This window comes from Pseudoliparis swirei, chromosome 9 (genome assembly GCF_029220125.1).
Source record: "Pseudoliparis swirei isolate HS2019 ecotype Mariana Trench chromosome 9, NWPU_hadal_v1, whole genome shotgun sequence".
NCBI lineage: Eukaryota > Metazoa > Chordata > Actinopteri > Perciformes > Liparidae > Pseudoliparis > Pseudoliparis swirei.
The window spans coordinates 17,169,274-17,192,272 of record NC_079396.1 but is presented as its reverse complement, the minus strand read 5'-3'; the positions used below and the strand labels follow the sequence as shown (position 1 = coordinate 17,192,272).

Here is a 22,999-nt window from a genome sequence, read left to right as displayed (position 1 = left end):
TCTTTTACTTTTCAGATTAAGAATTGTCATACAATAAAAATCAGCTTATAAAGTATGTTACTTTTTGAACAAAGCAGTAAACAATGTGCTTGCCTAAACAATCCAGTAATGCAATACAAAATTGACAGGGGGGCATTCTGCAATATGAATAACGTTGCATTAAAAATGATACACTTGGTACAGCTCTAATCACATTTATGTAACATCAGTTCCTTCTCACAGGTATGGCACAGTGAGGTTTAGGTTCTCCTAAGCACCAATTAACATTACTGACTTTTGTTCAGTTGGGAATACATGAGTTCAGAACCAACACAAGCCTCCACATGTCTCAGACAGGTAGTAACACAAATACAGCAGTGCTTCCTCGTTGGACGAAAGGGTGCTGTGCAGACCGAGGTCCTGCTCGGAGGAGCCATACTCATCCTTACAGATAGTGACAGGGCAGCACAGAACACTTCTAATAATAGCCACAACTAAAATAGACAGTCATCACATGAAATCAATAATGCCCCTTAGATATGACAGCGTGCTCTGGCCGGCCAGCCTTGATTATGCTGACAAGTGTCAGTCAGACTGAGGTCACTCAGCTCTCACCTGGAAAACATTTTCTCAAGATCAACTTTAATGTCAATTGGCCACTGGTGGAATGTAGCTAATCACACACGCTGTATTCAAGGACAAATTTGAGGTACTTTAACTTCAAGTGCCTTTCATGATGCTTTATACTTCTGCACAACAACATCTCAGAGGGAAATATTTATTTTGACCTTCAGTACATTCATCTGAAAGTGTTAGTTACTTTATAAATGAAGACTTTTGCATATAACCATGAATAGCTTAGTGTCACACTATAAATTTCCCAACAGTACAAGTTAACATATATTTTGCAATTCCTTTGACAATTTTTCATGCAAAAACATTTCATGATTCCAACTTAGATCATTTTAAATATTTTAAGGTTGGACAGTTCGTTTGACAAAAACAAAGCATTGTGAAGGTGTCATTGGTCAAAATCAAATTTCATAATCAATTAGTCTAAAACATGCATGACGTATAAGTCAGAGAACATTTCTCCACATGTAGTACTTTCTTACATTAAAACTTACTTTAATACATTCTCCCGATACTTGAAGAATATCTTTATAATACGGTTTTAGTACTTTTACTTTAGTTACCAGATATACCAAGTTAATTTAGGTGATAAACTAAAGGAATGAAGTTTCAAAAGGATATTGACATCAGTGCATAAGAGTATTGCCATCCAGTGGTCATGTGACAACAGTGGTACGATGTTTACAAGACTGCTCCCAAGCTCAAAGACTAATGCAATTCATGGTGTTGAACACCAAATAAATTGATATTTTTAAAACATGCCTGTGCATCTTTTATTACCCAGTCATCAGCATTCCTCATTTTAGATCATTTCATTTTGAAATATAGTCACTGTGACTAAATAGAATTGATCTTCCTCAATATGTTGCCAAACAGAATATTTTTAAACTTTTCAGACGAGATCAATTTAAGGAAACATTTTCAAAATTAACACCACAATGATTTGAAGGGAACACCTTTAATATAAAAAGCACACAATATTCAACTAGTGCCATTTGTTACTGCAACAGCAGGGAAGGCAAACAAAGCCATACAAAAAATGAGGCCTTAGATTTAAAGGATGTAAAGTGGTACTATACTCTGCATTTAGTGTTGCTAATTTAAAAAAACAGCGTGTAGCATTTAGGGAGCTTTATTGACTTAAAGTTTCAATTAGTTGCAATCGGCAACCTCACCAGTAGCTGCCCTAAGTCCTACACGATGCACTTTTAAAAGGGTGTTGTAAAAAACTTGCCATGAACAAACTTTAAAAGAAATATCTGTGAATAGTTACATACAACAGGCCCAGCATTAAGCTTTAAATTGGATACCTAGTACACTATGACTTAGCCATCAGCAGACCATGGGAGGGCATCAGGAGATCTAAAACATGAACCAAGGTTGTCGCTGAGTCTGCAAAGAAACAAGACACAAGTTAAGTACAATGAAAATATGCACAAAGTGCTAAAAAAGGGAGCAGACCACCTACTTTTGATCAAGGGCGGTGTTTACGCCCCACACAAATGGAGTAGCAGCATCATCAACCTCTGCAAGACAAAACTGATACCTTAACATACATATGCAATGTGTACAAAGTATGCAAAGGGAGAAGAATACCATCTATTGAATATTTTAAACTAGCAAAGATTGTCCCTTTTTTTAAAAAGCATATAAATACACTTTCTTGCCAATAGTTATACAATACATAATACCCCTCATGTCTGTATGCTTAATATAAAGCAGACTAAGTTAGCTCACAGAAATAAATAGCCTGAAATAAATAGCCCGACTCCTAGACAATCCACCTACCAGCATCTTCAAAGCTCACTAATTAACACAATATTGTGGAAGTTGCATTAAAACGCAAAACACAATTCCTCAAATTGAGCACACAAGTGTGTGTCTCGTTTATTTCGTATCACAAAAACGAATGAACACAAGATGGCGCTGCCCAGGAACCAAACCCGCGTGGGGCTCGACGTCACAAACAACAACACTTAAAAGGGACCGCGATTCCGGAACAGTCACACCGAAACTCATTACTTCAATAATTGTGTATAGAACTACACCAGGAACAAGGGTGAATTATGGCATCACATTCACTCCAATATATCACATGTGTTCAGTCATACAACAATCAAAGTTGTGATCAATAATGATACCTGTGCCCCAATCCTCAGACATGTCCGGGTTTACCCAAGTACTGACCGGGACCTTCCATTTCCAATCTGCATTTGTGCTTTCCTCTGTAAACAGAAAATAGTGCAGTCAGGAACACTGTAAGCACATGTTGACTCTGCAGGGTAGAGGGACAATATAGTGGTTGTGTTACCATCTTCAGCACACACGGTTATCCTGTCCTCACAGGTTTCAGTGTGGTGTGCCAGCTCATGCTTGTGGACCAGGTGGCGTGCATTAAAAGGGCAGGTTTTTAGCTCACTAGCCAATTTAGGATGATTCTGCATCCATTAGAGAAAAGGAGATTTAAAAAAGGTAATATATGCATGACAAACATCCTTGCACTCTGTTAATCTAAACTATTTCCCATAATGTTAGCAATTGACAGCACTTGACTGACCTTTCTGCACTTAATTAGATGGTAGGGAAAGCGGCAGGTCCGGATGAGGTGGTTCTTGTCAAAAGGGCACTGAAGAAGTTTTTCCGGGTCAGAGTTTCCTTTTTCTTCTTTAAAAAAAGACAGAACAAATTAATAAATGTCACCCTATTAACAAAAAAGATGGCAACTTAAGATGTTGAACATCTATAATGCTGCGTTTACACCAAGTGAATTGTTCGCGCAAATAGATTACATACAAAATCGATGCAAGTCTTTAAAATTACCGGTTTCCTCGACGAAGTGTGCTCTCTCGGCGTCTGCAGTGTTGCATGCAGAGCTCGTTGTTCCGAATCTGATGGTGGTCGCCATTTTTAGCTAGGATTTACTGAAGATACACGAACTGGAAAAGTCAGATACAAAAAGCAATGTAAACAAAAGTAAAGAAAAAAGTTACAGCATTTTAAGATAATTAGATTGATTCAACTGCAGGATTATGTCCAACAGTCGAGATGTGCCAAATTATTTATCTCCTGATGCAATAGTAACACGTTTCCTTTTAACAGCGCATGCGTGATGCGTGCACAAAGTTTGCTAGCAAAAAATTAACAAGACACTTCCTAGTAGCAAAATAAACTTCAATTCTCCAGTTATAAAAACAATATTGTAGTTCTTAACAGTGGGTTTGAAACAGTCTGACAAATTTAATTTCCATGCACAACAATATAAGGACCTTTGTTTCGCGCCTGCTTCTCTCCAGCTTGCAATCAATCGACGTATAACTTCGTCGCTCCGCCCCGAACATCTTTTAGCGAACCTCGTTAAGTCACGTGACTTCCGGTTCAGATCAGAAGGACTGTCCTGCTTAAAATCTGTCAAATAACATAAGTGGAATTCAAAGATGTGAAATAAATGAGCGAATACATTTTCTCTGCAGTAGTGGAATAACTATTCAATACAGAAGCAATACAACAATATGTAAGTACAAGTAGAGCTGTATTAGTAAGACCATTTATGTGATGCACCATAATACTAATACATAACAAGTACTCATAATACCTATCAGTTGTATAGTGTTATCATTCTTGATAAATTAATATGTAAGTGGGACTTTATTTTTGTAGTAGATTTTATCAGCTTCAACTGTTTTAAAAATAAAATATTCCAACTGTTTTATACGAAACTCTTGGACCATTGCTTACAATACATTTGCTTTTGGGTGTATGTAACACTACTATGGTTAAGTAGAGTACTTATGTAAGTAATGTTATTTTCCGCATTGGTCTTAAGTTACCATACAACGACCATATACTATAATACTACAATAGTAAATATACAGATATATTCATATTTATTAGTCTCATGGACACAACTGTAGTTTGGGCATTGCCGTATTTGCGCGTCATTGTGACGTACGCGGAACTTCAGTGTGTCAAACATGGCGCTGTTCAGCTCGAGCCTGTGTAACCATTTGTCTTTGACCCGACTGTGTGGTCTCAGGACTAACACGATAACAAATGGCATTTACTCTCCGTATGTGTCAAGTCAGTCCAGGTATGTTTACAACGCTTTATTCTTAATTTGTCTACGATTTGTCACTTTGTCTTCCTCGCATATGACTTGAATCCTTGCTAACTTAAGCTAGCTGCATATCACCACATGCTCAAACGTGTGTGTTTGATAAGACATATTTAAACAGATATGCTAGTGTTATATGATATAAAATTAGTTGTCCACTTTATATTTAAATCATAGTTCTTTGCTGTGTCATTAGAACTCGACCAGCATAATAGTTGTCGAGGTGGAGTTGTTTTTGTTATGCCGTCAAAAAGATGCATATAAAAAAAGGCTTATGGCTAAATCACATTCTGACTTGTGACATTTTAGTTTTTTATGGATTAAGCTTGTCTATTCCAATGAATACTTTTTTGTATAATTAAATGTCATATTCATTGTAGCAAGAAATAGAGCCCTCAATTATTTGCCTTATATATACCATACTGTTATCCATGATTAAAAAAAAATATATATATATATGTATATATATATGAATAAATATATCATCAAATAAAAGAATATACTGCAGTAAAATAGAAGGAACGATTTGTGGCAAAATATCTCATTCTTAATTTTTGGGTTGATGTACATTTATTTGTCAAGTCTTCCTTTTTTTAAAAAATACTACCTAATAATTAAGAATTGTCTTAATTTATATATAATTAATACATTTTCATATAAATATCCCTCTTTTAATATTTTATTTTGAATGTATTACTTCTATTTAAATAAAAAGTTAATATTTTTTGATATTATAATTCCTGCAAGGTCTTGAATGCATGTTATTGTGTGCTCAATGAAGAAGAAGAAAAATAATTGCTGCATTTAATTGCTAGTCTTATTGTATGATTTAATGTATCATGTTCACCTCTTCTACTCGACAGGTTGCCCCTGTGCAGACACTACTCATCCAAAGTGAGACGAGGTATTGGTCAATATGTCGTCTCCAAGTTCCGGACTGCAAATGCCAAATATGAAGTTTTCCTCAAAAGGCGATTTCCCCGCTTTTATCAGCTCTATCACACTTTTACGGAAGGTAGGATCAAACGTTGACTCACATCTGTTATCTTGAATACTATATGTGAAGCTACAGGTTTTTAACAGGAAGTACAGTTCCAAAGTGGAACAAAATGAATGGAACATTAATTGATTAAAGGTTATTGAATGCATTTAAGTTCATAAACAGGAACACAATGCCAAATTCACTTTATGTAATCACTCTTCTTATATTTGTACTTTTCAAGTTTGTAACTCTTATATAGTTGTCCTGTGTAATGCACTCCATGATTGTACCTAGTTTTGTTTGCATCTTTTGTGGAGTCTGAATGTTTCATCTTTTTTTTCACTGGGCACTATGAAAAACACAGTTTTGTTCCTTATTGTATTGTACTATTCTGAATTCAGATAGTCCCAATGTAAATCTGTGGCACCACATGCTGAACAAAAACTTAGAAGTGTGTCCAAATGACTCGGGCTCAGCAGGGGGGCTTGGTGGTTAAATTCCGGTCACCACCTGTTCACATATCTGTGTTCTTGAGCAAGACACGCAACTCCTTTTGTTCACAATGTTCAGACCACCACCTTGCAGAGCTGCTACACTGCCAAATTGTCATATTCAAACCATTAACATAATTTGGTATATAACATATATTTCCACCAGGGAGGAAATGTGTCTTTGGCTCACCAAATACAAGAAACAACTGCATAAATAGCAGTTAATATAAACAGAACGCACAGACATGGTCATATTACACATTAATACAGTTAATATGTGTGACTTAAATCCTCTTGTCTCTTTGCTGAATTAATAATAGTATTGCACCTGGGATGAGGGATTTCTTAAATGTATTGTTAGCCGCCAGAAGGACAGTGTAATGCCTCCCAGAGCTCAAACTGGCTGCAGAGCGGATGTGAGCAATCTGCAGGACCTGCGTAACTTTCTTTGTCGTCCTTTCTGTAACTATGTTACCTGCCAATTCTTTGATCTACGGTTGAGGTGACTGTGCCAGGCAGACGGTGCAAGTTTAAACATTCACCAATAGCTTTTTACACTAGTTTCTAAAACAATAAAGTCACTGTAACGATCGCTTGTTTAGTGCAGATAATTAATGTGGTTTGTTTATTAGTCTTGGTCACATTGAGTTACAGCTGGCTAATGCAACGTCCTCTATGAAGGGCCTTAGTGTGGGCTAGCTTCACCCAGTGGTTTTGGTTCCCTTATGAAAGACATGCCATCAATATACTTAAACAATAAAAAAATTCTGCTTGATTGTAAATTAGTTGGTAGAGTGGGAATCGCAGTCTGACATGCTCCCCCTGACACAGTGCCTTGTTTATTTTATTTATTTCATTGAATCATTTCAGGATTCAAGCTGCTGCTCCACGATGCCAAAGATGTGCACAGGATAAAAATGAAGATGCACTCTGATGGATTGCAGTTCAAGGATTTGCCTTACAGGGAGCTGGAGAAGTATAGACAGGTGGGTCTCATCCACCACCATTAATCATATCCAAATATTGTCACATGCATACGAACATTTTGAGTCAAACCATTGTAATACAGGGATTGTGATTTGAATGATTATTGATCATGTTTATACACTTTTTGCAATGATACAAAACAGCAGCGTCTCCTGCTGTGTGCATTGCAGTTAGATTTTACAGATGCTCCTCATGAGCTTTAAAAGACAGTTTCACAATTTTTAAGTAAAATGTAATTCGGAGACTGTTCCTTTGGAAGATGCCAGCTGAAGATATAAAAGAAGATTTTACAAATGGTTTTAGACAAATTGAAATGACAAAGGAAAGTAATCAGATTAAATCTGAAATTCAGATTTCACATTAATATAATGATGTCCTGTATGTTATTTCCTCATTAGTGTTGTTTTTTATTGTTTAATTTCAGCTCTGAAAATGTTTGTTATCTCACTGAAGCGTTACTCAATTTCCATTTGTTTCACAGTTTCGCAGAGACATAATGAAGGCCATTCCGCTGCTGGTGATATCGATCCCTCCCTTTGCCAACTACCTGGCTTTATTCTTGATGTGAGTTAGTTTGAAATTACTCTTGTTTCATTTCAATTGGCACTCTTTTGATTTATATACAGCAAAGCAATTTAAAATTATTGATGGTTTAAAATGATGTCCCTCAATGTTTGTGTTGGAATATCCTCTTACCGTGTCCCAGTTATATATATTTTACCATCCTTCCATGTGTCCCTCCTCTCTCTGCTACCATCCTGTCCTGTTCACTGCCAGGTACTTTTTCCCCCGCCAGCTCCTGGTTCCTTATTTCTGGACTCCGAAGCAGCAAGTCGAGTTTCGGGCATTGTACCATTCCAACAGGGTCCGGCAACACAGGCCAGTGCTCAAAGGGCTCGAGAACACGAGCCAGCAGGTCAAGGACGGCCAGCTACAGAGTGGCCTGAAGGCCCTGTGTGCTAAAGTAAGTGAACGCATCAGAGCGCTTTGGTGACAGGAACACTGTAGTGGGGTGTGACGGTGTGCAGAAGATCACATCTTCTCTTTTCACACAATTAAAGCACTCAAGGATTCTGTGTTTTTGTAGGCCCACCCTTAAAGTTAATATCGCACTCGTTCCCTCAACAAAAAGCAAATGAGATTTTTCTGTTTGATTTTGAATTACAGCAGAAAATAAACTGCGTCAAGATAATCTTTACAAAGGAACACCACTTTTATGATTTTGCAACTGTAAATACAATCCCCGGAAGTAAAAAGCACCACCATGAAGCAAAGGCAGTCCAGTGATCAGCGTGTTGATGTTTGGTCGTCTCATTAGTCACTTTTTAGCTTCAAAATTCACAAGTGGGGTATTTGCCAGCACATTTTGTATCACGTCTAAACCTGATACCTTAATTCAGGCAAAAACTATTAAAACATAAATAAAATAAACGACTGACTTTGAGACCAGGGAACCAGAAGTGCAAACATACTAACCAACTTCTTGGTTTAAGGACTTTATTAGCCATTTGCTTTCTTACCACCAGCTATAAATTACACTCCTCTGTTGAAAATATGCCTGAGCATAATTATTGAGCATTAATTGATGCTGTGACTTTTCGTCACAAGATTGGATAGATGCAGATATAAATAACACAATTGTAAGTAATACCTGACCAGGGGTCTCATTTACTATGCATTTCAAGAAATTACAAGTATTCAAAACCTAATTTAATTAAAAGTACAGAAATATTATCATCCATGTGTATTTAAAGTATCAAAAGTTAAATTGCTCATTCTGCACATAAATTCCCCCTATCATTTCTAGTATTGTATATTACATTATTAGATTGTAATTGTTAGCATTTTATTGTTGTAGCTAAATTCTTTATATACAGTATATTGAATACTTTTGCCTAATCTGGCCTAAAATTGTTAGATGACACCATCTGTTAAATTTAGAGGATAATTATTTTTTTGTTGGCACTGGTAAAAATGTAAAGACATCTGAAATGACACAAAGGACCACAACCAGACCCTAATTATATTTTATAAACTCATCATATGTTTTAATGTGATCCTTAATCTGAAAAGTAACTAATGACTATAGCTGTAGTGGAGTTAAAAGAACAATATTTGCCACTGCAGGGCTCCAGACTAACTTTTTTAACTAGGAGCACAGTGGCCCCTAACTTAAAATGTTAGGGGCGCAAGCAGAAAATTTAGGGGCGCACAGGGTTTTCCTGGGTCCAAATTGAGTGATCAGCAGCTCTGCCATGCCATGATGCGCACACATCCACACACGGGTAAGCACCTCACTCACACCCACCCCCCCCCCAACAAACTCTCTCTCTCTCGCAAATTTTTTTCTATGCAGGAAAAACTGCGCACAGTATAAATCGACTTGCAAAGTTTTCCCATCATTCTACTTACTTGATATATATAATTTAAATATATACAATTTATGCCTTTTGCCTTCATGAACTGCAAAACATTCACAACAGAGAACTCTTCAGAAGTTACTGTATTGAGTTTAAACATATTTTAAAAAAAAACATACTTGAGCATGCATGTTGCACTTGATGTGGCCAATCAAAACATTTGTTGGTTTCTAGAGATGCACCGATCAGGTTTTTGGTGCCGATCACCGATCACTGAAATCAGTATCTGCCGATCACAGATAATACCGATCACGGTGTCGATTGAAGCATTATATTTTTTAGCATTATTGCTATGAGGACTATGAGGAAATACATATATAAAGCAACTCAAACATTAAAGAAATTACAGATTTCTTTAAACATTTAGGACTTTTACTTTGAAAAATGTCCTAATTGATACATTACAATTGTTTGATTGCTATTGAGGGAGATTTCAGATATGTATGGAACACATCTGCATCATTCATTTCCTGGAACTCTTGGGGAAATCTATATACAGGACTTTTCTTAACATACACAAGTCTGACTAATTTTTATAAACTCTTCCTTGGTCCAGTAAAAATGTTCTAATCTTAGCATATGTTAAGCTAAATCTCAGAAACGATCTCTAAAGATACAAAATCAGTTCATTGTTTACTTTTATATGTTCGTGTATGATTTGTCGACATCTTATTTTCAAAAACGGATGTTGTTTCACGTGGTTCTTTACGCTAACTTTGCAAAACCGGATGTTGTCACTTAAATCCTTCCGCTAACTTTCTCAAAACCCGCCCCCCAATCGAATGTGTTTTACCGTGAGCATCAGCTCAGGGGGCAGCAGGGAGAGAGTCGACTGTCGACCCAGAGATTCAACTCGGGGGACGGGGACGCCGCTCGGTGGTGAGGATCCCCTCGTGGACCTCTCACTCTGCGGCCAACGGCCTCGTTGTGTCTCCGTTGCGGTGCGCCTCTTTTCACACATTAGCCCCCCCCCACACACACAGGCCAGCCTTCTTCTTCGGTTTTCGTCTCCTTTCTTCTTCTTCTGGAGTTAATGTCGGTTAGCAAACCAGTCATTCAGGCATTACCGCTAACTATAGTGGGCTGAAGTGTAGAACAAGTTTGTCAGCAACAAAAATATTTAATAACAAAAACAAAAAAAATCTGCTAATTTACTGGTCGCGCATGCACTGTGTCTAATTTTAGGCGCAAAATGCGACCATTTGGTCGCAGTCTGGAGCCCTGCACTGATATGCAGTATACCCTAGTTTAAGTAAATAATAGCATCTACTAGAAATGCATAATATAAGTACAAGTGCGCCAACATTGTAAGGGAAAGTTTTTGAGTAAATATATCGATATTGAATCAAAATCGTCATATGAGATAAATTATCGTTTTAGATTTGGATAATCTAGTGGGCATAGGTGTTGAATTGTCCTGGTTTTAAAAGTTGCAATGCACTATCGTGATGGAGTTTTCTGAACTTCTAACTGTTCTATTATCTGCCTTCACCCACCAAGTCTTTATATTCACATTACTAAAGAGTATTTATCTTTTAAATCTCATTATGCGCCAATCTAATCTGAGGTATTTGGTAAAAAATATTTTAAATGTTTCCCTCTTCTGGTAAAGGGACTTTACGGATTTTAAGTTGTATTTCGTATAAATTACACAGTATATAACATTTCAGACAATATGGCCACTGTCTCTCATTGTAAATGAATACTACTAAGTCTGAAACGCTCATCATTCTTTATGGTTGCATTATACAAGTAAAACCAGGTTGAACCTGTGTCCAGTATTCCATTAGTGGATGAACTGACTTCTCTGCATTTTCAGATGCAAAGAGGAGCAAATCCTCAAGTGTCTGAAATCCTCGCAGTCCGGACCCTGTTTTCTGGACCGCCTCTGGGTATACACAGGATGAGTGTGGATCAGATGGTCAGTTACACCCCTCCACTTTTCACGTCTCACAACGTCTGCACAAACTAACACTCTTGCAGTTGATATGAAATGCTCAAGGCTCGGTGAACCTGCACATCACTAGAATATCTCTCCTGTCTGTCTTCACGGCCCATCAGAGACACCTCAGCCCCCTGCTCTTCCTCACTCCTCGCCTCCCGAGTTTCCTGATGGGTCGGCGGCTGAACAGCCACGCCATGGAGCTGCTCCTGCTGGACCGGGCCCTCGGCAGGATGGGCCCGCACCAGTTGAGTGAAGCCGAACTCAGACAGGTCAGTCACTCCACACAACTTGGAACATTTCACATTGATTTACATGATGGACGTTGAATATTACTCATTAAGTTGTGTTATAAATGCACTGTTTCTCTTTCAGGCTTGTTATGTTCGGGGTCTCCATTCTAATAGTCTTGAGATCAATCAATACCGTGAGTGGTTATCCCGATGGCTTCAGTTGTCCTCCTCACTGAAAGGTATTTCATTTGGATGTGCAGTATCTTTGTAATTTGGTGACTTTAGCCTAATCCTGTTGACATGTCAGTTGTATCTAATATATAATGATTGGCTTTTTTTTGCTGAGAGTTAGATGAGAAGGTTGAGACCAATCTCTGGACTCTCTGGATATGTCTGTACTTTAAATATGGAGCGCCTGATTAGCTGAGCTTAACATGGAGAAACCGGAAAGCAGTTGGCCTTGTGTCCAAAGGAGGTGCAGTCACCAGCTCACTAATTCACGTGGCATATCTTATTTGTTTAGCCTGTACAAAAAACAAGATTTGCAGTTTTATGTGCAAACTAATCTAGTCACCCTCACGTTACTTATGATTATGGCTTGGCACAGAGCTCAAATTTCTCCTCTTTAAAAAAAAAATTGTATTGGCCAAATGTATTGAGCCTTAAAAAAAAAATTGTTTCATATTGAGAAAAAGATTTGCACGATTTGACCTAATTTAAATCATTATTTGTGGTGCAACCCAGCTTATATCTTTACGTTTGCTGCTGCTACAAAGAAATGTCCCCCTGGGGATCAATAGTGTATCTTGCAAGTAGTTGTTTTCTGCTATGTTATTGCTCTTGATAAGACATTTAGCATTTATTTTTTTATGTCACAGATTTGGCATGGCAGTTCCATTAAATTGTCAGATGCATAATGGACAGTTATGAAGTGATCAAAATCGATGCAGCAGAACCTGAGATATTGTTTTTATTCCATGCATTCTTTTTCCTAATAGTTTGTATGTTTTATTTCCTGCAGACTCCGAGGTGTCACTCCTCTTGCACTGCATTGTATTTCTCTCTGCCAACTACCCGGGCGGGGCCAGCCGACACTGACAGGAAGCCAGCAACAGGCTGCTTTTGTGATTAGGCTCTCTTGTGCAGCGGGCCACACGGCTTCCTAAGAGTTGTCAACATCTCTCTTTTGCCCTGGAAGAAACCTTCTTTTCTTGTTTTTGGCAAAAAGATTTGAGGTGGAATAAAGATATTGAAGCCCAAAACTTAAGGAACCTGGAAATTCTAGAAGGCTTAAAACTGTCCTGTTTGCCAAATATATTCCCAGTAAACAGGATTTATTTGGGAGAACCCCGATTTAATCTATTTTGTCTTTATCAGGGGAGTGGTATGTGATACTACTTGTAATTCAGACCCTCAAAAGGGATTTCAAATTGATTTTGATGCACTGAACCATATTAAGAGGCATTGTTGAGGTGGGACCTGTCTCTGTATCTCAAGCTTAAGCTCAGACTCGTCATTTGTTTACTGCTACGCTAACACGTCATTACACGCCGACAGAGACAAAGAGGATATTATTCAGTTAACGTTCAGCAGCAATTTGTGTGCTGTTAATATTTGATTTGTGGATCTGTAGAGTTGTTCAGACTCATTCCTCATTGTACAGGGAAAAGAAATAGCTTTTATGTGGGCATGTTAAATGTCTTTACATATACACATGTAGCTTCTCATGCACTTGCTTCACTTTGTGCTCCACTGTTACTGCTTAACAATAAGTAATGCTGCTCACAGGGGAATTTACTTGCAACAGTTTTGAGGGAAGGAAATTATGTTGTCAAACACGGAACAACTGGTTGACATGACAAATCAGTAGTTTACACAAAGGCACTTTCTAAAAAAGAAATGTTGGATGATCCTTTATTGAGATTGAAAAAAGCAAAAACATTGAGGCTTGTTTGAGTGTTGAGAAGCTGAACAACTTTTTGTAATTCAAATTACTTTTTGTTGTGCAGCACAGCATTCACAAGCTCTGAAAAAAAGGAGTGATGGCACTTTTATTTAATTTGATTTATGTATACACTTCAGCACATAATTTCAAGTGTTTGGTGTTAAAAGGTGTCAAATAGGAAATATAATTTTCTTCCTGTGCCATTCGCAAAGACTGGTGCAATACATCTGAAATACGAGTTGCAAAATTATTTTCTGTGTAATATACATATATATATAATTTGCTCAACAGTTTTTGAATGTTGTGTTGCTGTGCCTATCATATACATTGTAATGGAACTTTGTTTGAAATAAATAACTTTCATGATGCATTTATTTTCCATGTTTGTATTTACACTTCAATTAATTCAGAAATAATTTAAAGAGTCTTTAATAAAAACTGGCAAACAGCAACACATAAAAACAGATCTTAAGTCTTTCAACATAACCATTAAAAGTGTTAATATGCCTCATAATCAACAAACATAAAATGTATACACTATCAAAGCAAAGATATTGTTAACCTATGAAAATATAATCCAAAATCAATACACAAGTACATCTGTTGTTCTGTGTATTATATCTGAAGTATAGAATGACCATATTAAGTTTCCAAATGAAGATCCCAATAAGCGCGACCCGAACAGAACTCCTACTCGGGTGTGAAGATGAATCACATGACTTCGTAGCCGCTGCGGATGCCTCTCATCAACATGCAGGAGAACACGATGCCCAAAATCTGGAATTTAAAACAATCGCACACATGAAGGAGGACAGCTTGGTTCTTTTCTTCAAACTTGTTTGACAGACTTAGAATAAAAACCAATTCTGTGGCACTTATAGAAGCAAAATAAAATCCCAGTAACATTACAAATTTAATTTAATTAACACAAAAACACATTAACACTATCTTTCATATGAAATCATATTGGGAGGTAAAATGTTGTAGTAAACATTCACTTGTTAGCATTTATGCTCGACATCCTAAGTGTCTGGACAGATTTAATTTTTCTTCCATCGATGTTACGTACCTGCAGGCCAGCAATAACAAGAGCTGCAACGATCACCCACAGGATGTTTTTCTTCAGAAAAGCCTCCAACGCATCGTGACAACCCTAAAACAACAAAAAACTTAAGTTAGATTTAAAATGGAAATTTCCCTGGTTGAGTTATTTGAGTTGCTTCATGGTAAAATGTTGACTTGGTTTCACTTCCTCTTATAGTTCAAACACCCTCCAATGCTGTATGTGTACAAACAATACCCATTATTGCAAAATCAAACTTTTTAGTTTCCTTAAAAAAATATATAATTCTTGTGACCGTATTAACACCCTCGATAAGTATTGAAGTAGTAACTCCTCAATTTTAAAACAAAACTGGCTCTGCACATTTGATATAGGTGACAAAATACGGAAATAAACAACGTGTTGTTACACCAAATATGGAAATTTTACCTTTTACTTGTAACATGGGCGAGTCATAAACTAATATATTCCTTAGAGTTTTCCGAAATTTCAGCGAACATATTTTGAGGTCAGTTATACCACAGAGATGTCTAATTTACATGCACACACACTTGTGTGTGTCTGTTGAAAACCTATTTGGCACGGAGAACGTGGGTTCATCAGATGTCTTTGCTATTACTGACAGGGTCTAAACTGAGAATGAGCTGAACGAGGATTACAATCAAAGTATAACTGTAATGTGGTTGTAATTCTCTGCAGGTTTGCATAACTTTTCTTCTCACTCTAGCAAAACAAATAAATCAGGTGATGTGTTGAATAGCGCTGGTATAAATGGATTGGTTTGTATGTCTACCGATAAATAAATAGAAGAATTAAGATAGAGATGAAGATAAGTTTAACAGAAGCTTGAAACATTGCCACTATTGCATAGTTTGTCTGTCAGATCTGTAAAAGTCTTTAAAAAATGTTTTAAAGGATTATTATCGAAAATGTTGTTAATGTAAAAAAGAAAGTCTAACGCTCTGACCAATATTGATACAAGCAGTCATTTGTTTCTGTTTTTTATAATTGGCCTGAGGCATTATATGCCTTTATTTGATAGCAGACAGTAAACGATGTATGTGAACAGTTCACTCTCGGCCAAATCACAACTGTATTATTATTACTGCAAATACAAACCCTACATCTCCTGCTGCTTTGCATAAAGTTATTTCAGCTGTGTGATATACATATTTTCTGTGTAATATTAACTATATATCATGTTCACTGACTTCAAAACAGTACATCAACTGGAGGGGGTTACCTTCTGGTACACTTTGGCAGCGTCTGTCATGGCCCCGATTCCACACTTGGTTGAGAGAGTCAAGCAGCATGAGTCAGGCACAGAGTTTCCATCATCTCCAAAGCTTCTCCAGTCAGAAGAACTGTTTACACCACAGCATTTCAACTGCAAATGAGTCAAGTGGAAAACATTGAAATTGGACCTGACAGAAACGTATAGCAAAAGGTTCTTGTGTCAACAGATTGTGCAAAGAATAACAGTCATGCAGTGCAGACCAACCGGACGCAGCAGTGTTATGTGAAGGTGTTGTCAGCAAACAGTAAGGAGGGGAATTTACGCTGAACTCACATCCTCCTGCAGTTTATCCACGGTGCTTCTGAATTCATCTGTGCCGTTCTTGTAACCAGAAATCATGTCGGTGAGGCTATCCTCGACGATATTTGACAGCTACATGGAAGAAACGACATGGAAGTTCAACGTCACATTCTGCGTGTTATTACATATTGTCACACACAAACAAAACCGTGAAATTCTACACTCACTTTGTTTCTGTATACGTATCCAGCGATTACTGCTGCAATCTCGACAAGAATGATCAGGAAGAGAAGAACGGCAAACTGTGGAAAACGGAGAAATAAAAATGACTTACATCAACACAATTACTTTTCTAAGCGACATAATACATGTTTTACACACATTATTCATTCATCTGTACCGCAATGTTAATTCAACCCTTTTTGCTGTCTGGTTTAACACAACGGGAATTACCATGGTGACCATGCAGTAGTTCTCTTTCCAGGCGCCACAGCAGCCGAAGAAGGCGATGAAGAAAATCACCACGCCGATTGCAATGATTACAACGGGAGCTGCTGAGGCCGACACATCGTGGATGAGCAAGGTTTTGTGAAATCCCACTTGAACCAGGATTCCCACGACAATCAATGCTAGGCCACATAGCTGCAGGAAAAAGAGGGTGGTTAAATTAAGTTGGAATTTCTGGGATCTCTCTTCTTGTAATACAAGTTATTTTTGTTTGACAGTTTGTCGACAGATGATCTGGTAACACAATGCGAGTAAAGAGAGGCTGTAATCATTTTGTTTTTATTGGCAACTAAATACCTAATTTAGAAATTGAACTGCTGTTAATTACTGTATTGTATTTATTAAACTAAAATACCTGACCCTGATCGACATTTGTTTGAATTCATATGCTTTGAACTCCCCTTTTGAAAATATACAGAAAATATTTTTTTCCTGGTAAAAAAAGAAATCTGTGTTAATATAAATAAGCCTTTTTTGTGTGGCGATAACAGTGAAAAAAATCCAAAATTTAGAGTGATGATTAAGGGTCAAAATAAAACATGTTCTATTCTGTAAGGGACATTTTGATTTCAACATTTGGAATTCAGTTGTGGCAAAATGTAACACATATATATGTACTTTCTTATAAGATTCAAACGTTGCTTCCTTATGAAGACATCCCTCAAACAAAATAAGGAAGCCCTAATTCTAAAAAGATGAGAGGAAGTTGCAACATTCTTCAGTTCCTGGAGGCAGACGTGAAATTATCAGAAGACACATTGTGTTGTGATGAAATGCGTTCCTGTTTTAGGCGGGGTGAGAAGAACTTATCGTTTAACCTTTTACAAACAGTGCGTGGGGGAACTGTTTGACTGGGATCAGCGAGGATCAACTGGCTCTCAAACAAACCTCACGGTGAACTGACTGCGTGTTGTTTACAGCGGGCGGTCCACTCAGGTCAGATACAAATGTGTCGTGGGATTCGATTTGTGGACAGAAAGGGATTTAACCAGTAGAACAATGAGACAATAAATTGATTATGTCAATCAGCAGAAATATATGCATAAAATCATGTATTAAATATATTTGAAATGACAAATTATTAATTAAAAAAGTAACAGACTGATTAATCAATCAGGAAAATAATCAGCAGTTGTAGCCACTCAACTGTATTTATTTTATTGGATATTAAACGGACCTTCAAGTGACAAACTCAAAAAGCAACTCATATGATAAAGCATTATTAAACGAGAACGGGCACTCGGTAGAGCGTATACCTTCGCATATCACAAGATTGGGCATTGAATTATGAACATGTTGGCATTAGTTGCATGCCAATTGGATAAAAATTGACCGCGCTATGAATTTTTTTTTTTTGGACCTTTCCATGACTTTGACCCGATCGATCCCAAAATCTAATCAAATGGTCCCGGGATAATAACCAATCATCCCACCAAATTTCATGCGATTCGGTTTAATACTTTTTTAGTTATGCGAGTAACACACATACAAATAAATAAATAAATACACGGCGATCAAAACATAACCTTCCGCATTGTCAATGCGAAGGTAATAAGGGTGTCTGGAAGAGGACGTCACTGGTCAAGTGTTACATAAAGACAGAATAAGGAGAGGAAAAGGATGACCGAAAGGCAAGAGGAGGGAAAATATTAATCAGTTTGGAAAATCAAGTGACTCTGACTTTGGGCTTATTGTTTGTGGATTCCCTATAATGTTGCAATGAGCGTAACGAAATGAACTCCAACTAACGTTTATTTTCACGTGTGAAATTATCACATTATTTTATCATGCTTGAACATATTACCGCATATCCCTGCTTAAAGGATGAACATTTCGGCCTCTCAATAATATTTTGTTTGACTTGACAACTATTTTAGCTTGCTGATAAGTAGTCAACACATGGTTATAACATTGATACGGCTGATTTTAACAACAATCAGACTTGAGATATGAGTTATCACGCAAAAACAAAAGCACCCTGGCAAGAAGCAGCACATGATATATAACTAAATAATGCAGTTTATTGTTATTGTAGAACTCTATTGTTAATTGTCAATTCTCTATAGCAGTTTTTCCTACCATCTTTTAAAAAGCAGCATGTAAAAAAGCTTACAGAAACCACAGGATCAACCAAACACTGCCTGCTAACTAGTCTTACTACTGCCCTCCGTCAAGTAGAAAAGTTTTGTTTTGTTGTTTTGTTGGGTTTGTCTGTCTGTTTGTCCGCAGGATTACACAAAGAACCACTGGCCCCCCTTTCATGAAACGTGGTAAAAGGGAGTAGCCAATGAAGGTCCTGTTAGATTTAAAAGCGGATGCGAATCACGGAGCACAAACACATTATTGTTCCTAAACACTGCGAGATAGGTCATCTGGCCTTGGTGAAGGTCTTTGTTGTCATAGTGCCCTCGTAGTTTAATGTAAAATTATTAGAAGTGATCTTATCGTCATTGTATATTTAGACTGAGAGTTGCATGTATGTCAGGTGATTGTCTGTCCAGTTAGTTGTATGTTTTCCCTGTTAAGCCATCTCCCTGGATGAGGACCTCCCCTTATTGGCAACACCAGTGTAAATATTTGAACTTCAGCTTTAGCTCAGTGGGGTAAGAGGGCCGTCCTGCAACCGCAGGGTTGCGGGTTCGATCCCCGCTCTCCCCATTAGTTGCAAGTCGAAGTGTCCTTGAGCAAGGCACTGAACCCCCAGTTGCTTCCCGGGCGCTTCACCGCAGCCCACTGCTCCTTAATAACTAAGGATGGGTTAAATGCAGAGAACTAATTTCCCCTTGGGGATTAATAAAAGTGTATATTCTATTCTATTCTATTCTATAGAAAGTGGCTAGTGTTTGACGTAGGAAAACATAAAAGAATGAAAAGAACATGCAGGCAGAATAGAGTGGAGAAAAAAAATATATCTATCAAGGTTATGTGTTTCATTAAGCTTGAGTTTTATTTTATTTCTTGATTGAGTTGAAACATTACGATAATGTAGTGCAGATAAAATACATATTTGTAAGTGTTTATTAACACAGTATTTGTCATCAATTACAATTTAATATTATTACAATGTATATGTCATGATTGTACAATGTCATTAACTGTTATATAATTAACTGTTATATCACCAGCCTCCAGTATATTTGTATTCTACAAACCCAACAAGTGCACACTTATGTCTGCTTCCAATACAAAAAACTGTGTTAAAGTGGTTATGTTTGTTTTTGGCATCTTCAAATGTCTTGTTTTGTCCAACCAACAGTAAAGATACGAAGAAAAACACCACCAACAAGAAACAAGTTGTATAAAAGTACCTTCAGCAATGAAAATCATTTTTGTTTAGATCTTAAAAATGTGCACAGAGTAGAGCTTGATAAGGTTGAATTATTATTATTATTATTAGATCAACTAAATAAACTGTTTGTCATTCTGTTCTTCCTCCTGAGATGATTATTAAAGTTTTTCTCTTAGAGTTTCCGTGCTATAGTGCTCCAGTACAATGTTCAGTCGCACTGTTGTAGTGAAGGAGCGGAGTAAAGTCACATGATGCCGCTCGTCACACTTTTCAACCTGGTCATGAGATTCACATTCCATCATCACCACCGCTGTAAAGCTCACAATTACACAACAAGGAAACGCTCAGCTTGATCTAGGATATTTGAGACGATTGCCCTCATGTTCCTTTTCTGCTTTCACACATTGTATTTTAACAATGATGTAAGCCAGTTAGTGTTCAGGTAGAATAAATCTCATCAGCTGATTTTCCAGATAAATATGTCAACGTATGTGTAACAAGACCAGAGTTCACGCTCAAAGTCACAAGGGCTGGAAAAAGGAGAAATGCCACACAACTAGTCTATATTACAGCGGGACAAAAAGATACGCTGGTGTATCTTGTTAACTCAAATCAACACGGGACAGCATAGAGTGGCCTTGTTTCCTGTTTGCTCCTTTGTGGCTTCAGCTTTTAGCCAGCACAAGCTCCCTTCACTTCCCACTAACAATATGTTGAGGTGCCATCTGCATCCACTCTGCTGCCTTAGTTAGTACACATTTAAAGAAGTGGTTAGCTGATACTCACCCAGAAAATGAAGTTGAAAAAGAAAAGCAGGAACCTGACACATTTCATTCCCCCCTCGACAGCCATTGCTGATACGGATCTGTTTCCTGGATGAAAACATTAACATATATTCAAACACACTTTATCACATTCACTCTTTCCACACAGAGTGTCATGAGCATTACACTCGCTGTGATACGTGCAGAAGCAGACTGGAAGATATGAGTCATTGGATTTCTGGTTGTATAGTTCATCTATAAAAGGCCTTAAATCGTGAACTGGACGGTTGTGACAAACTAGACACTTTGGTGTATATGAAGCCAGACCAGTAGCTCAGTGAACCACACATCTTATAAGTGTTTGACTGAATTTAATTACAATCAAGGCGATGGCACTCAGTAAACCAGCGCTTAAATAGGGGCAGGGCTGTCCTTTAATACTATTAAATGATATTTTCAGGACTCTCCGACCACATAGTCTGGGCCCCTGAATTGAAGGGATTCAAAGTACCGATTTGAGGAAGAAGCGCAGCCCCGTCGATGCAGTCCCGCCCCGGACCGTTCATCACCGAGACATTAGCAACACTATCGGCTTTGGCACAGGCCAAATACTTACATCATCCAGATACACTTTCTCTGAATGAATGTGTGGAGTTGTATAACTAAGTGAATATTACACAAACACAGACGATAGAAACGTGTCATCCCCGACGGTGAAACTGAAAACATCCTGTGTTTGACTAACGCGCGTGTTTTGTCGAAAAGAGTTAAAAACCGAAACGAATAAACCACAGCGAATAAAATCGTTTTAAGATGCGTACCTTAGAGAAGAAGTCTGTAAAACCCTGCGATGAGAGGCGAAGACGACGACCAAGTGTTGAATGTTCTGCCGTTTATAGTCGCTCCTCCCTTGGCTCCTTCACTTCCCACCTCCTCTACTTCACCATTTATTGACCAAAACTCATTATGCTGCCTTCACGGTCTCCTCGTTGAACACACAACTTTCCAAAAACGTTAACTGTGTCTGATACAAGAAGTCATTTTCAGTGGTGGGAGAAATATCCAGATATTTTACTTAAGTAAAACTAACAAGCGTATTACGGAGTAACTAAAAGTAAAACTACATTTACTCAAGTAGTGAAACTCAAGTAGTGTAGGCTACTTAATTACAATTGTAAGGTATTTGCACTTCAGTAATTCACGTCTGCTACTTTAACGACATTTCTGAGGTAAATATGTTATGATTTTGTATTATTAATCAGCAAAGGAACAATTAACTAATGTTGTCACACAAATGGAGTGATGTAAATCTAATATTTTATTTTTTTTAAATACTAAAATCAAGTAAAATTTTATTTAAGTAGGCCGACATTCGGAGTATAGGTTGTAACTTTCTACCACTGCACAACACTGACTTGTTCATAAACCTGTAAATGAAAATATAGAAATTTCTAATACCACATAGATCAGTAAAGCTAATGCTCAGAACAAATGTTTTGTTGGCTGGATGTTTAGTCATTCTCTTTAGTAATAACATAGTTGTACGTGTTTAATAGACTGTATACACAACAGGAAGGAAGGCATGAATCAGATGATCTCCGTAGTCTATCATCTCCTAAAACAGAGATAGTATTCATTGGGATTCAAATAATGTTACATTCCCATGAAATCAAACATTGTGTGCACTTGTCAAAGGGCTGTAAGAAACCGAGTTCCTCAATTATTTCCTCTTCTACACATTGCGTAACATCCTCAGACCGATGAATAACGGTCTCCTTGTGTAGTATACTCAAATACTTCAAATGTCACACGACCAAATGAAGATACTTGTCTAAACAGGCTTTTAAATGGTCAATGTGCTCATTGTGACAAAGTAACCATCCTCATTTTGAATATGTTATGTTTAGACTGGACAAAGTGAACTTTTTGCTCAAAGTTATGTTTATGTGATGAAAATCAAGTCTTTGTGAATACTACTAAATAATTCAGTAATGCTCACATGTGTATGGCTTGAATGCAACACTGTTCTATTTTATACAATTTATCAAACAAGAAAAGTTTATATGAACGAGTGAATAACTGAATTTGCAGAGCTTTCTCTCTGATTCTTTGTCCC

The 22,999-nt window shown here is 37.4% G+C and overlaps 3 protein-coding genes across 4 annotated transcripts; 1 reads left to right on the top strand and 2 right to left on the bottom strand.

Annotated features, from left to right (window-relative positions):
- Positions 1-743: 743 nt before the first annotated feature.
- Positions 744-3,932, bottom strand: zgc:56699 (uncharacterized protein LOC405758 homolog). 2 transcript variants are annotated; one of them, XM_056423076.1, is made up of 7 exons: positions 3,879-3,932; positions 3,433-3,548; positions 3,170-3,276; positions 2,924-3,050; positions 2,754-2,837; positions 2,081-2,138; positions 744-2,004 (listed from the first exon to the last, which is right to left on the bottom strand). In XM_056423076.1, the coding sequence occupies exons 2-7, from the start codon at positions 3,515-3,517 to the stop codon at positions 1,938-1,940; spliced, it is 528 nt and encodes a 175-aa protein (XP_056279051.1). In that variant the 5' UTR covers positions 3,518-3,548; positions 3,879-3,932; the 3' UTR covers positions 744-1,937. The 2 variants fall into 2 exon arrangements, with proteins under 2 accessions (XP_056279051.1, XP_056279052.1); XM_056423077.1 differs by having other exon boundaries at positions 3,170-3,273.
- A 645-nt stretch (positions 3,933-4,577) lies between these two features.
- On the top strand, positions 4,578-14,093 carry letmd1 (LETM1 domain containing 1). The gene is made up of 9 exons (XM_056422869.1): positions 4,578-4,699; positions 5,587-5,738; positions 7,067-7,182; positions 7,665-7,747; positions 7,961-8,147; positions 11,423-11,524; positions 11,665-11,817; positions 11,921-12,017; positions 12,800-14,093. The coding sequence occupies exons 1-9, from the start codon at positions 4,584-4,586 to the stop codon at positions 12,874-12,876; spliced, it is 1,083 nt and encodes a 360-aa protein (XP_056278844.1). The 5' UTR covers positions 4,578-4,583; the 3' UTR covers positions 12,877-14,093.
- cd63 (CD63 molecule) lies at positions 13,676-21,810 on the bottom strand. The gene is made up of 8 exons (XM_056422868.1): positions 21,705-21,810; positions 20,906-20,991; positions 16,777-16,965; positions 16,551-16,625; positions 16,357-16,455; positions 16,030-16,173; positions 14,793-14,876; positions 13,676-14,500 (listed from the first exon to the last, which is right to left on the bottom strand). Exons 2-8 carry the CDS (start codon positions 20,969-20,971, stop codon positions 14,435-14,437), a joined length of 723 nt encoding a protein of 240 aa, XP_056278843.1. The 5' UTR covers positions 20,972-20,991; positions 21,705-21,810; the 3' UTR covers positions 13,676-14,434.
- Between the last annotated feature and the right edge of the window lie 1,189 nt (positions 21,811-22,999).

What these genes read in the sequence shown, in the direction of transcription:
- zgc:56699 (XM_056423076.1), bottom strand. Translation starts at nt 3,517, where the DNA reads ATGGCGACCACCATCAGATTCGGAACAACGAGCTCTGCATGCAACACT. An exon ending in ATCTAATTAAGTGCAGAAAG is followed by an intron (nt 3,051 to 3,169) that starts GTCAGTCAAGTG and finishes TAATGGATGCAG; the next exon opens with AATCATCCTAAATTGGCTAG. An exon ending in AACACCGCCCTTGATCAAAA is followed by an intron (nt 2,005 to 2,080) that starts GTAGGTGGTCTG and finishes GTTTCTTTGCAG; the next exon opens with ACTCAGCGACAACCTTGGTT.
- letmd1 (XM_056422869.1), top strand. Translation starts at nt 4,584, where the DNA reads ATGGCGCTGTTCAGCTCGAGCCTGTGTAACCATTTGTCTTTGACCCGA. An exon ending in CTATCACACTTTTACGGAAG is followed by an intron (nt 5,739 to 7,066) that starts GTAGGATCAAAC and finishes GAATCATTTCAG; the next exon opens with GATTCAAGCTGCTGCTCCAC. An exon ending in AGCTGGAGAAGTATAGACAG is followed by an intron (nt 7,183 to 7,664) that starts GTGGGTCTCATC and finishes TTTGTTTCACAG; the next exon opens with TTTCGCAGAGACATAATGAA.
- cd63 (XM_056422868.1), bottom strand. Translation starts at nt 20,971, where the DNA reads ATGGCTGTCGAGGGGGGAATGAAATGTGTCAGGTTCCTGCTTTTCTTT. An exon ending in ACTACTGCATGGTCACCATG is followed by an intron (nt 16,626 to 16,776) that starts GTAATTCCCGTT and finishes CGTTTTCCACAG; the next exon opens with TTTGCCGTTCTTCTCTTCCT. An exon ending in CTGCCAAAGTGTACCAGAAG is followed by an intron (nt 14,877 to 16,029) that starts GTAACCCCCTCC and finishes TTGTTGTTTTAG; the next exon opens with GGTTGTCACGATGCGTTGGA.